Source organism: Hirundo rustica, chromosome 2 (assembly GCF_015227805.2).
Source record: "Hirundo rustica isolate bHirRus1 chromosome 2, bHirRus1.pri.v3, whole genome shotgun sequence".
Classification (NCBI taxonomy): Eukaryota; Metazoa; Chordata; class Aves; order Passeriformes; family Hirundinidae; genus Hirundo; species Hirundo rustica.
The window spans coordinates 26,350,737-26,364,901 of record NC_053451.1 but is presented as its reverse complement, the minus strand read 5'-3'; the positions used below and the strand labels follow the sequence as shown (position 1 = coordinate 26,364,901).

General features: G+C 39.7%; 1 protein-coding gene across 3 annotated transcripts in view; it reads left to right on the top strand.

Moving 5' to 3' along the window:
- GSK3B (glycogen synthase kinase 3 beta) overlaps window positions 1-14,165 on the top strand; it is a 149,619-nt gene that overhangs the window by 109,343 nt on the left and 26,111 nt on the right. For all 3 annotated transcript variants that reach the window (XR_005704511.2, XM_040090940.2, XM_040090949.2), the window contains exon 8: window positions 8,773-8,868. Coding sequence is in view for 2 of the 3 variants with exons in the window: in XM_040090940.2 (XP_039946874.1) it covers window positions 8,773-8,868 (96 nt within the window). In the remaining variant the exon portion in view is untranslated. The remainder of the gene's footprint in view (window positions 1-8,772; window positions 8,869-14,165) is intronic.

The following is a 14,165-nucleotide window of genomic DNA, read 5'->3' as shown; positions in this document are numbered from 1 at the left end:
ATTAAGTGATCATTCACACCTGTGTTGTGCTGGAGTTTTCTCATCTTGTGTTACCTATGTAGTCCACTACACACAGAAGTGAAGTGAAACAAAATGTACTGAGGCAGTATATTTTAGAAAAGTCTGGCAGAAAAATACTGTAAATCTTACAGCAGTAGTCACAAAAGAGGATGTTCACTGAAACTTGAAGAAAGTGTAATGTAAAATGTGAGCCTGAATGGGGAGGTACTGTCTTCTTCTGACAGTATTTGTTTCCTATGCAGCATATATCCATCCTGAAGGCAGTACTGGAAGAGAAGCTGAAGGCAAACTGCAGAAATGGGTAGCTTTTCAGTGTCCTTGTCTCCCTAATCTTCTGTTGTGAAGTTTTGTAAAAACTATCCAGAAAAGCCCTAGCAGAAGGTGAAGGTGGAGAGTTATAATTAAGAAGGTGAAGAGTTATAATTAAGAATATTGTGTTCATGATCAAATCATGAGAAATTGTCTAGGAATGGGATAACAAGGTGCTTCCCTTGTAATGCTCTATTCACTTACAAGTATTTCTCATGGTGGGAGTAGAGAGAGAAAGTGTGTTCACTTCAAGTTTTTCCTCACCTTTCGAAAATGGGGAAAAAATAGAAAGTGAGGTCAATTTTTTTCCATTCTGCCAGCTGTTGGGAGGGATCTGTCCCATCTACTGTGTATCCTTTAAAAATGACCAATAATAAACTAAGCAGATCTGTTTTTTAACTCTGCAAAGAAGACATGAAGCATTCTGCTCTTATGCACTTTCAGAATGATGCTTAAATTCAACTTAGAGTTGAAACGATGATATAAAAGAAGCAACCACGTGAGTGAGTTAAAGTTTTGTAGCCTCAGTACAGTTGAGGACATGCAATTCTGCAGCATAAAAATAATCAGAAATGTTAAATCTTGGCACAACGTGTAAAACGTGATGTTGTATAAAGTTTCCTTCAGGGTAGGATTCATTAAAAAAATTTGACAGATGGCATCCACCTCTTCCATTTGCTGCCATAGAAAACTAGTATTTAAAGCTTTCATTGTAATACAGACTTATTTTAATGCTAGCTGGCTGTGGGAGAAGCAGAGCTGTGGGATCTGACAGTTGTAGAATAGCAGTGAGCTTGGTAGAAGCTTGTAGGTTGGGACCTGGAGGCTGCTGTTTGACTATCTGGGGTCCTGCTTTTCAGATAGCTTCATTGGAACTGTGTGTCTGAAACTTAGGGGCAGGATAATGGTGTATTTTAAACTCTCAAAAAGGAACTACGGTAAGAAAATACTTAACCACACGTTTGGAAATACGTCAGGCTTTCATCCTTTGTGCTTGGTTGATTCCACTGCAGGAAGAGGTCATCTTAGAAAAGTTACTGCTGGTTCTTATCAATTCAAGATGATTGAGTCACAGTCACACTTGAGGCATTTTTTAGAGCCAAGATAAACTTTTCAGTTTTCTCTTCAGTTGCTTACTCAGCTGTGATTATTCAGAGTTTATTTCCCAACACGGCAAGTGAATGCTACACCTGGCTGTGAAGTTTTTTGCATTATACTGGATAATGACTTCAAAATGCCATCACATTAAATTAGTTCTCCTTTCTCATGCAGTTCTTGATGACATCCTCTCTTTAGCTGTGTTCATGGTGATCTATCAGTTGGCACAGCTTGCCCTTCCTGCAGGCCGTATGTTCAACATCCTCAGTCTCTTGCTGCATCACAAGCATTTTTGGCTTTTGACAGATTTTGATACACTTTCAACAGTCTTCACATAGTTTCATTTCAGACAGTCTTGCAAGATCTTCTCCTTATAGTTGCACCTGGAGTTTTTCCAGACCTACTGCGTATTTGCAAACTGCTCTGAAAAACTGTGCCACTCTAGAACCGCAGCATCGCATTCAATTGCATCAAAAGACAATCCTCCTTTAAATTTTTTTCCTCTTGTTCCTATTTCTTTAAATATGGTCTTTCCACATGTTCTCAGTCTGGCTGGGAGAGAACTTTGACCACTTATCCCTGACAAAATGATATTTGATACAGGGGAATACTGTCTTGGAGCTCCATCTGAAGAAATAGTTTAACCCAAGTATACTCTTCTTGAATACTTACACTATTACAGGAGAGAAATCATGTGCTGTGCTTTTTCCAAATTTTGATCTTGAATGGTGACTCTTACTTCTTATTTTTAGCTCTTGCTTGCTATTCCAAATGTTAGGTTGTCCCATCACTGGGAATATCTCAAGTGGGTAACTTAATATACTCGTTAAAATTCATGCCCCTACTGGCTTTCAAGTGACATCTCCTTCAGAAATGTGCTTAGTTTCTGAAACAGTCACAGTGGTGGTAGTGTGGATTTCATCAGTGATCCCATAAAGAAATTATGTACAAGTAAACACTACACCTCAGAGCAGTCATGCAGCCTTGTACCTGATGGATTCTTCCAGCAGCCCAGGAGGGTTGCAGTTGCCACTTCACTATTTAAAATTCACCATGCAAATGGGACCCTGCTAAATACAGTTTGAAAGAAGGAGCATTTAGACCACAAAAGTGATTTTTCTTTGAGATGCAGTAAGGCTCCTTCCTAATTCTCCAGTCTTCAGTGCACAGCTTGCAGTGCAGCAGTGGTGGCTGCAGGACTGCTGTGCTCCCTGGTGAAAGCTTGGCAATTTGTTGACATTCTTGGCCCCACAAGCTCTAGAGCACCCCAGAAGCGTCAAGGTAAAACTGGCTGACGTTTGCTTTCCAAACTAAAATGGCTTCAAGTACAGCTCCTGCAGACAGTGGTTGCGCCTTACTCCTCTTGCAGGAAGTGAATGTCAGAGGGGTGACAGGTTGGTTTCTAAGATAATTATCTCTTCTCAAAGTTTCTGTTTAGTACCTTCCCTCCTCTCAAAAGCAGAAAAAAAAAAGTTATCTGTCAAAAGAACGAAGCAGCAATAATTGTCTGAGCAGCCCTGGGACATGGGGAGGACAGCATCAGCCAGTCTGCCTGGTGTTTTCTTTACCGGAAATATTTTTTTCCATACGCTGCTATTTAGAGTGTGAGATGGATCAGCCAACTTGTGAAAACTGCAGGAAAGAAGTGGGGGTTACGGCGTGGGGGTGGTGCTTGCTTTGAGTTTTTTGGTTGCTACTGCACTGTGATTATTCCTTGCACCAAAACTGGCATTTTATGGTGATTTAAGAAGAATAAGAAAATCTTCTTCTCATAGCTCCCTGGGTAAGGGGGGAAAATGTATGAAAAAGCAAGTTCAGTAGTATCAGGAATCCTATTCATGTGTAACTTTTTGGGCTCTTGACAGTTTTACTGCGCCTAATGCTAAGTATAGACTGCAATTATAATATATGGCTCATACTCAAATGTCAAGGTACTATTTTGGGCTCAGTTTTTGAAATAAAATAAATCCAGTCAGAGTAGTTAATGGGCAGAGAGGAGCCTTCTCTTCCGGCAGAGTAAGCCATAGGAGAGTGTTTTATTTTATTGGATGTGGTCCTGTGCTGACGACCTGCCCACGTCTGACATGGGCTTTCACGTGGGTTCTGTCCTCAGCCCTAAGGGAAGTCTCCCGGCATTTTTTTCCCTGACGTCCCCCCTGCATCACAACTTGGCTGTTCCTGTGCCTCACTTAATTCATTACTTCCAGTGCTTGCAGGCAGGCAGTATAAAAAGTTGATGGGCAATTATATTCATGTCAGCGGTGACAATGGGTTTCTTCCTATTCCTGATGTATAGCTCCTTTCATGTTATAAATAGAAAAAATACCTATATTTAGTTGGCTTTCATTGTTTGACAAGAAAGTGGTTTTGAAAGGAAGTGTATATAAAGTGGGTAAGTTTATTTTACTTTCTACCACAGACCTCTTGAAGTATTGTCTCAAGCCATGTTAACTGCTTGAGATGCTACACTATGAATTTTTAAAACAACTATTGGCACAGCTCTCACAACTTTCTGAAGGGCTGCAGTCATGTTTGCAGAAGTATTAATTGTGCCATCTGGTAAGCCATAAACATCAGACTTTTAGGAATACTTTTCCTCATAAACTTGCACAGTTTTCCCAGGGAAGACCACTATACCACCGCAGCCGTGGCTTTCTAGAGGTGTCTAATTTAAATTATCACATTCTCCCCTCTCTAGTTACTACCAGCTGGAGCTTCTGAACTCTTGGTTCTAACCAAGGTCCCTTTGCTTCTAACTGATTACATTTTGGCAAATGTTCAGCAGTAACAATGGTGTCATAAAGGGCCTTTATTCCACTGGGATTTGTTCAAACTCCTGCAGTTTCCTTTTTCCTCTGCTGTTGCAACAGTGTGGGTTTGGTCATAAATGACTCAGCGCAGTTTTGCATAGTGAAGCAGGTGTGGGCAGCAGCTGTCTTGGTACTGAGGTGTAACTGAAGTGTCTTTTGGAGCTGAATAATCCATCTTTTCCTCCTATAAAAGTTGATTGTAAGAACATAAACTGAAAATCTTTATTCAAGTTCCAGACTTATTCCAGGTTCACAAATGCCCCCTGCTTGTTTGGTAAGGATGACATTCTTGTGAGCCTTTCTTTATCTTAGCTTTTCTTTAACTGCAGGAGATACATATCATTACCCTGCCTTCAGGAACTCTGTTCGTGGAATAAAAGTGGTTTTGGGAGCTTCATCCATTACAGAATTACATCAAGGGAAAAACTTGACAAAATATACTGTGAAACCTGTTGTGTTCAATTTTTCTCCTAGGAGAATCAGAGCAGTGTCTGCTTCTCAGCAAGTGTATTCTTTAGTTAATATTAAATAATGCTTCTTTAATTTTATTTAAGAGATGATTGTAACAATCAGTAATGAAGAACAAAACTAGTTGGCCTGGCATCTTCACTTGCAGGAAGATGCTTTGTAGTGTCACATAGACCTCCCCTTAATTCATTTGAAAGTTGAGTCTTCATTCTAGTTTCAATTGATTCCATCAGACAACTGCATTTTTATTAGTACACTACTTACTTTGGTTCTCTTTTTGTTTTTCAAGTATTAAATAAAAAAACAAAACAACTTTTTCCTTGATGAAATCACTTTCCATAAGACTCCCCAGGAAGCAGAATAGTATGTGCCATCTGCCTTGACCTGAAGAATTCAGTATTGGATCTGTATCTTTTAAGAGCTCTCTGACTCTTACAAGATCACTGGGGATCTTGCCAGTGTACAGAGTATGTACAGGAAAGGTTCAAACAGGGATCTAGCCTCTTTACTTTGGCGTCCCATGGCAGGACAAGGAGAATGGGCACAACTTGAAACACATAAAATTGAATCTGAACACAAACCAGTTTTTGCTGTGAGGGTGGTTAAACACTGGAACAGTTTGCCCCGAGAGGTTGGAGAGTCTCCATCCTTGGAGACACTCAGAACCTATCTGGAAATGGTCTTGGGCAACTGGCTTTAAACAGTGCTGCTTGTGCAGGGGATTTGGACCAGATGACCTCCAGAGATCCCTCCCAGTCTCAACCTTTCTGTGAGTCTGTGAAAGCTCTCCAAGGAACATCTGCTCCATAGTATTTTCAGAGTTGATACACCAAGAGCAGCTGTTTCATGGAGCAATTCTGCCAAAAATGAGCACAGTAATTTATGCTTCTTTCTCAAAAGCAGAATTCTGACCAATTTTTGCAGCAGCTTAAGTGATTGCTGTTACCAAGGTTACTTGAAGGTATTCCTAATATACTGAAAATTTGGTATGAATCAGTGAGGTACAATTTCAAATCATGTAGCAAACGGAATTGGTATGTTAGGGAGTGAGGAGAAATCCCCTACAGGACCTCTTCAAGATACTGGTACAATTTGGCAGTTTATCACTGTTCTAATTTGTAACTTGAATTTGACACAGTCTTTAAAACCTCTATTCTTCCTTTCAAACTATCCCTCTTCAGTTTTTGGTTAGACTTTGGGGTATGTTGTTTCATGGTTGGTTTTTTGTTTTTTTTTTCCTTTAATCCTCTTTCAGTACAAATTGAAAGCCAATCTGGTTTTACAGTTTCTAGGGAACAGAGTAAATATAAATACACTGTGTAGCTACTAGTAGTCACTTTTCCTTTTGTACAGGTATTTCACATGTCTAAGGCTGCTATGTCAGTTGAAAGGTCAGAGAATCCCTTCTTTCAGCTACCGTGATCCCTCTTCAGTCCCTTCTTTTTAAGCATTCATGAAACCTTAAGTGCTGTTGCTCAGATGCCCGTGCTCGAGTTTAGGAGTTGCCCTCTCCCATCATCTTGGAGTTACAGCTGTGCTTTCAGTGAAATGTATGAATAGACATTGTCTGTGGGTTCTTCCATGAAATTGCCCTTGCTTATCTAATCTGAGTTCTCTGATGCTATAGGTGGTCTTTAAATATACTGGCAGTGTGTAGGCTCCTGTTCTGAGCAGCCTTGGCAACCGAGCCAGTTTGATATATTTGGGCTATATTAAAAATAAATCTACTCGCTGCTTCTTAGAAAAGCTATTGGAGGAATTTTTTGAGGAGAAAAAGGGTAAAGAAGGTAAACATGTGTTTTAAAAAGTATTGTTTATACTAGGGAGGCCTGAAAACTTAACTTTTAGAAAAGATGAGAGAGCAATAGAAGGTGCCTGTCATCGTTCAGAAAGTTAATTTAAGCAATCAAAAAAAACTTCCAAGGTTTTAAAAATTACCTTTGTCCTGAATTGGGATGAAAATAATGTTTAAGGGTGTGAAATCTCCTCATCTTTTTGAACTGAAAGTGTTTGAGAGTGATGATCATCAAAGATTTGAGAGCAGCACCATCCTGGCAGGGCTGGCAGCTGGGTGGCTGATGCTCTGGTGGGTGCCAGACAGAATAACAGCAGGGAAAAGGCACATTTTCCTTTCAATTCCTTTTTCCTTTGAAAGTTGAGCAAAATATATGGAATCTTCAAACATTCTCTTTTTTTACCCCCCAAAGCAAAAGCAGTGTTTTCAGACATGCACAAAAAAACATCTGCTGGCATCTCTGAGAGTGGTTACTCAGCCCTTGGCTTTTAGAATTAGAGGGGTTTTAAATCCTCATGAGTGATGTGATCTACAAAACATTTCTGTTCGTTTCATACAGTTTGTTGGTCAGATTTGTTACCTAAGAAGCAACTGTCTGAACAAGTTGCAGAGTTTATTTCCTCTGCTGCTGCTCTTTATTTAAAAGGTTGCTTTGTGGGTAGGATTTTTTATGTGTTGTGCAAGTCTTATTTTAAATAAAAAAAGAGATACCAAGTTTTGTTCATAATACTTGATGATAGTTTCTCTGTTCCACAAATTACTCAAACAGCAGTTACTTTGCTCTTTTACCTCCTTACCTGACTTTCTGGAGTGCATTTTTATAATTTCCATTCTTCTAGCCGAATGAAAATGTACATAGATACCAGAATTTGTAACCAGATATTTCTTTATCAAGCAGCAAGGTAGAGTGCCAGCATTGTGTGATCATTTGTTGCCTGATGGTGACAGTGCAGTCTGATGAGATGAGATGATAACATTACACTAAGCTGTGTGGAGTGATTTATCATGGGGCCGAAATAGTGCCACTCCACATTTCCTATAGATGAGGCTGAGCCCAGCAGAGGAGTGACTCCTGCCTTCTGCCATCTCCCCTTCTCTTGGCAGAGCAAAAAGGTGCCCAGAACTGGGTGTGAGCAGAAAACAATGGCATTTCTTGAAGATACTTTGCAGTTTTTATATATAGCTAGAAGACAATGGCTCTCTCACACTTGGGGCTAACTGAAAAGAAAGCACTATTGCCATACTGTCAGGCTTATTTCCTCAAGGGATTTCTGAAATCCTTTCCAAATGGACCCACCCCTACAAAGAGTTGTGCAATTGTTTGTTATTTCTCATACAACTAAGTGGCATCCATAAATAACATTGTGCAGATTCTGGGAATGAGAAGTACAGTTTGGTGAAGGTAAACCAGAGGTGGGATGCCTTTTAGATACTTCCAAGTTCGATTTAAACTCAGTCTGTCGTCCATGTGGAAATACTGAGATGAGGAAGCACCGCCCAAACCCACACGGTTTTGTTTGTGGGGAGTGCAGGAGACACTCAGCAGTAACTGGCTGATCTTTGAAGCTTGTCAGAGGACTGCTGTTTGTGACTTGTGAAATACAGTCTGTGCTGCTTGTCTGATCCTTAATCGACCACATGCAGTGAACTGCAATGTGTTTGGTAGTACTGCTTTATATAAACCTAATTAAAGTGAACTCTCTACCCCACCAAAATATTGCTACATTTGAGAGAGATGTTTTAATTTTGTGAAAAACTTTATAAGATAATTAAATTTTTGACACTGGGCTTGGAGCATGAACTGAATAGCCATCAAGAGACCACTGATGTTGAAGCAGGGGCCACAAAGGTGATTAAGGCACTGGAGCATCTGTCATATGAGGAGAGGTTGCACGAGCTGGCACTGTTCAGCCTGAAGCAGAGAAGGCTTGGTTGGGGGGGTTCTCATAAGTATGTATAAAAGCCTTGTGGTGTGAGGGAATAAAGAAACAACCAGGCTCTTAGTGTTGCCCACTGACTGGGCAAGTGGCAGCAGCACAGAGTACAACACATTTTTTACTCTGGACAGTGGTCAAAGACTGGAGAAAGGTGCCCAGAGAGAGGGCTTTCCTTTCCTGGGTGAAAAAGTTTTGTTGTTTTGCTCTCAACACTATATTAAGTTACTAGTTACATAGATTCACTTCAATTGTCTCAATGTCTGATAAGTTATAATGCAGTCTTAATTCCATATGAAGCATATCTAAGCAAATTGTCTCTTTCTCTTCTGTATAGGTTCTGGGAACGCCTACAAGGGAGCAAATTAGAGAAATGAATCCAAACTATACTGAATTCAAATTTCCTCAGATTAAGGCACATCCATGGACTAAGGTGAGTCTATATGATCTGAATAATAAAGATGTGGGCTGGAAGTGAAAATTCAAGTTGTTCAGTTTGTTCAGTGATTTGGTGGCTTTCAGTCTAAACTGGGTGCCTTTAACTAAACTGGGGACCTGCAGACTTTTGATGTAGCTGAGGAGAAGGAGATACTGAAGCAGTACACTGTAATATCTGTTGGTCTGGGGGTTGCCTATAGGTGGGTTGTTTTTTGGTTTGGTTTGGTTTTTTGATAGCAGTGTGTGTGCTAGTAGCAGATTGCAATATTCTCCATACTGTCATGCTATCAGTTGATATATACAAAAGTCACACAGAAATGAGGAAAGTGTTTCAGTGTGTATGTGGCACTTCTGTAGTGCTGTTAAATAATGTGATGGGGGCTCACAGTCACTTTCAGAAATGCTTCTCTCATAGATAATATTCTGTTTGTACTTCTGTAGGTGTGCTGTTGAGTGGAGATGTTTTTTTTCTTGGAGTTACTTCTTAAAATTTCTTATTATCTAGCTTTCATAGGGAGACACCAATGCAGGCAATATTATGACCTCCGTGACCAAAGAGGAAACTGCTAGCAATGAAACAACTACATTGCTGCACAACTAATTGGTCTTCCACATATTAGTGATGAATATTTGACTTGGGACCAAGTAACAATCATTTAGTCAGCCTCTTGGGTGTGGAGTAAGTTAAATATTGAGTCTCAAACAATTGAAGCCTGCGTAGTTAACATTTCCTCTTGCTGCTTGAGAAGTGTCTGTTACAGTCACAGCGTATTTCCATCCTATATCAGCACTCAGGTTTCCTTCTGCTAAGAAAGTAGTATCTGTGTGTGCAAGGGTTGCATGCCTAGCTGAACATATGTCCAGGGCAGATTCTTTTGGACCAAATACTCTATGGCAGTAGAAACACTGAATAAACTAATTAGAGCTAATTGATAGCAGGCCACATCCCTGACAGCTACCCGCCAGGGCAGTACTACCCATCACTGTGTTTGTGATAGATTCTCCAATGAGTTATGTCTCTTTTTCCCACTAATCCATGGTTTGCATTTCCATATCAGAGTTACTTTTGCGTTGGTTAAGTGATGTATAATAGTATGGGAGGTTAGTAAATCCAGCAAGGCTTTTTAATACTTTATGTTCCTGAAGGAAAAAATTAGAGCAGATGAAGTCCTTGGGAGTGATCTTTTCAGCTGTGAGTTGTATCCTGGTAAAAGTCACAAGAATAAGCCCAAAAACTTTGTAGCACTGAATATCACATTCACATCTGAATTCTTGCATTGAAGCATTTGGATTAGGGGAGGTTAAATTAATATACAGTGGAGTAGAAGTGCAGAGCTCTACTGTAGGACGTGGAGTTGAGTTGCATAGTTAGCTTAAATGATAATCAAGCATTAGCTTGAACAGTCTTATGAATCATCTGTATGGACTTGATGGTTTCTTAGAACACAACTTTTAGCAAATGGAAGCTTCATGAAAAGAATAAAACTTCCTTCTGTTTATAAATAATGGTTTTTTGATTGTTGTTGTAGAGGAGCAGAGGTAAAATTAAGAAATGAGACAGGCTTGCCAGAAGATCAAATTTGCATTTTCCATTAGGTCACAATTAGTTTTGGAGAGTTGTGCTTGCAGCGTAGCTTCTTATTCTCAAGTCATTCTGCACACAGCCCTTTCTGATGTCAGCCAGGTGTAGAATAGCATTTAAACCAGTTTATTACAATTGGGTTACATGACACTTCATTTATGAGATCTGTGCTTATTACACAAATGCTAAGTTTAAAAAATGGATTACCCAGCATGATGCCGGTAGTGATGCTTATCTTCTTATCTTCTCGGTGCATTGCTTCTCAAGATCCTTTCCTTTCAACATTTTGAGCATGTTGAGCCACGATAGATCTGAGTAGTAGTATTACAGAGAATTGGTTCTTCTTACCCAGTTATAGTGATATAACATCTGATGACATGTCAGTGGGCATAGGCAATCCTCTGAGAGGATCTTAGAATTGAATAGTGACAAAAACCTCTTCAGAGCTTTGACTTTGAAAAAACAGGAGTGACTGAAGAAATGACAGTGATGTTGTCGGTTGTTTGTGGGTTTTTGTTACAACTGTGTATGTAACTAGACTGCTACAGCTAGTTGTCAACAGGACTTGAACTTGCAGCTTCAGAAGCACAAATCTTTGCCATCTAAGTTGAAAAATTACTGAAGATGACAATAGATAGAAGGTGGTTATTTTTGTTGAGTAGTTATGACCAGGGGACTCGGCAGACAGATTTTTTTTTTTGTATGTGTGACATAACTTCTAGGCAGCTACTTTCAGCATGTTTGAAAGAGAACTGCTGAGAATATAGCCACTCTCTGCTGTAAGCTCTTAGACATGAGAGCATTTTCCTTGTTCTGTGCTGTTTAATACAGCATGGGTGTTTGTCAAAGTTGGGTTTGTAGGCCCTGCCTGGAGTTAGTATTATGCAGTGGAGATGCCCAGTGCCTGTTTCTATGCAACAACCTGGAACTGGTTGTTTCCAGGTCAGTAATCTATATAAAAATAAGGTCTCGTTTTCAGGGAACTTCCTTGGTCTGAAGAAGTGTGCATAGGTGGTAATCAAGAATTCTCTTTGGAAGCTGTATTACATATAGGTTGCATCTGAAATTCTGTGGTGCTGACTTGGATTGGATGTATCTAGTTCTGGTCTACTCTCTTAGGCATTTTTGGGAGGCATTGATATGTTACTTTCCTACTCAGTATTGCTGTGAGGATGTGTAATCTGCTACACTTTCTGTTACCTACTTGTGAAGAAGAATGGTGGCTGGTGTTATAGTGCAGTATAATCTATTCTGGGCTTCTTAAAGAGACAGAGAAATTGTTTAACTCTGAAGACTGACAAATTTATGAAGGAATATTGGTTTTCAGATTCAATACATCTTGGGCTAAAATTGGATTTTTGAGCACAAGTTTTATGGCTGTTTGAAGCCTAACTTCATAGATGTATCTTACACTTTTCAGTAGAAATGGATTGTTATTATCCTAATACAGTATTGATACCTTCCTTCTTAAATTATGAGAAAAGTCTAACTAACACTCTAAAAAGTATTTTTCTATGCTGCAGCAATAGTATGAGTTTGCACTGCAAACCCGTCTCAGACTGATTTTTCAGTTTGTTGACAATTTGAGATTGAAGTAAATTTGTAACTTTAGAGTTGGAGTCTCCTGTTATAAAACTTAGAGAGGCTTCTCTTTCACCTCCAACATAGTTTTGTGTTGGCCAAGCATGTGTGTATTTTTATACCAGTTTACATGCATGAGGCTCCTGATGATGGAAGTTCAACATGCCCCTAGCTAGCAAAAGAAAAGACAGTCTGAACTTTCCAGGAATCTCTTAAATCATTCCTAAGAAACATGGCTTCCCTCTTCTTTTCCTCTGTCACCTATCCCTACAACCCCAGCCTCAACAGAGGGAATCCAGGACATTTTGGTGCTTTGGCAGGGGGAGTCCTTTTCAGAATACCAGTGTGTTTTGTAACTTAAATGTTCATCTAAACCTCCCTTTATTTTCACTTAGTATAGAATATTTTGTATTTACGGAGGTGCATCCTACAGCTTGTCTCCCTTGGTCTGTGAAGTAAGTGGCATCCTGTTGTAGAGAAGTGTTTTGCAGGGGTGTGATTATGGCTGACTTAAAACAGTCAGAAAAGAATAGACAGGCTTTTAAACACACAGATATGTCTTTCAGGTATATCTTGGGTTGGAAAGCAGGTCCATTTTTTCCAATGGTGTCAGCTCATAAAATAGAAATTCCTACCCTTTCTGGATAGTTGCTGCTATTGTTTTTACAGGGTCATATCTTTGCTTCCCTGTCTTTCAGCCACCTCAACTCCTTGAGCCTTCTTTCTTCTTCTCAGAAGCGCAGTCTGAGCTGTGTTACTAATCTTGATACTTGTTTCTGTTCTTCTGACTAAGCTTCATCTATACCATGTAACTCTGTGACGGGAAAGCCAAGCAGGAAATCCAGGATCAAGTGCAAGACTGTAAATCACAGGGCTGTTGAAGTTCAGCTTTGGTGATTAGTTTTCTGTGAATCTTTTGGCCCTTTTGGAAGCGGGGAGGGAACAGGGGACAGCCAACAAAAGGTCTTAAGGCATTCCTCATAAGCTTGTGGTAGATTGGTGTTGCTTACTGTGGCCCCATTACAGCTGCCCTTTATCCTGGCGTTACTCAGATGCTACCTTCAGGTCTCAGATCCCTGGAGTAATGAAAAACAAAGGTAGTGCTGTGATAACTTCCAGAAATATATAAAATGTCCAACTGTGACAGCTTACCTTTCCTCTTGTAGCTAGTAAAAGATCTCATAAAGATTGTAGTAAATATAATAGAATTATGTAGTTTAAGCCCTTTCTTGTGTGGGGAAAATTACTCTTTTGGATTTTCTCTTTTCCCTACCCAAGGATACTGCCACATGTTTGCCAGTATGATGTCAGAATAATGAAATATATGTATGCTTATATATGCCCGTGTTTCATGATGGCAGAACAATACAAGTTGTAACAGCAAAGACATTCTTTACTTAATCATAACCTCTGCCTTGTCTCCATTGTATAGACATGGAAACAGTTTCTACTGCAGGCAGCTCTTAAAAATGGACAGTGAGTCTTCAGTGTGCTGGTTTGGTTACCTTTGTTTCTCCTGTTCTGAAAGTACTTGTAAGGATTTTCAAACATGCAGGCATTTTTTAAATATATCTTTGCTGAGATAAATTTGATTATACTCAAGAGAATGGCTTTATTCACCATCCCCAGATCTATACTTAGCTGGCACCTGAATAATAATTTCCGAGTCAGTGTTGAGTTGGAAAAAGACAGGAGTCATTTGCCTGAGAGTGGAAGAGACAGGGAGAGAAACCATCATGTTTAGATTAGTTTGAGCATCTCTGCCTTGCTGTTGTGCACTCTTGTGGATGAATACACGAGGACTTTTCTCTGCATCCCTTTGCCTTCATAATAAACTTGTGGGAGATCCGGGCAGGATCCCTCCCAACTTTGTTAGCACTTCCTTTTTGTTTTAGGGGCTTTTTCATTATTTGTACTGTTCAAGTTGGTTTTTTTGTCTGTCTTTAAGCCAAATGGATATAGCTTAGGAAAACAGTCTAAGATGAGTCTTCAGACTCCAGCTCATCCCTTCTGGCACTTTTTCAAAACTATTGGCCAATTCCGGCTGCAGCTGAAGTTGCTCAGAACCACAGTTGGTTGTGCTAAAGAGGTGCTTTGGATATTGACTTAAGAATTCATATTTCTACCTA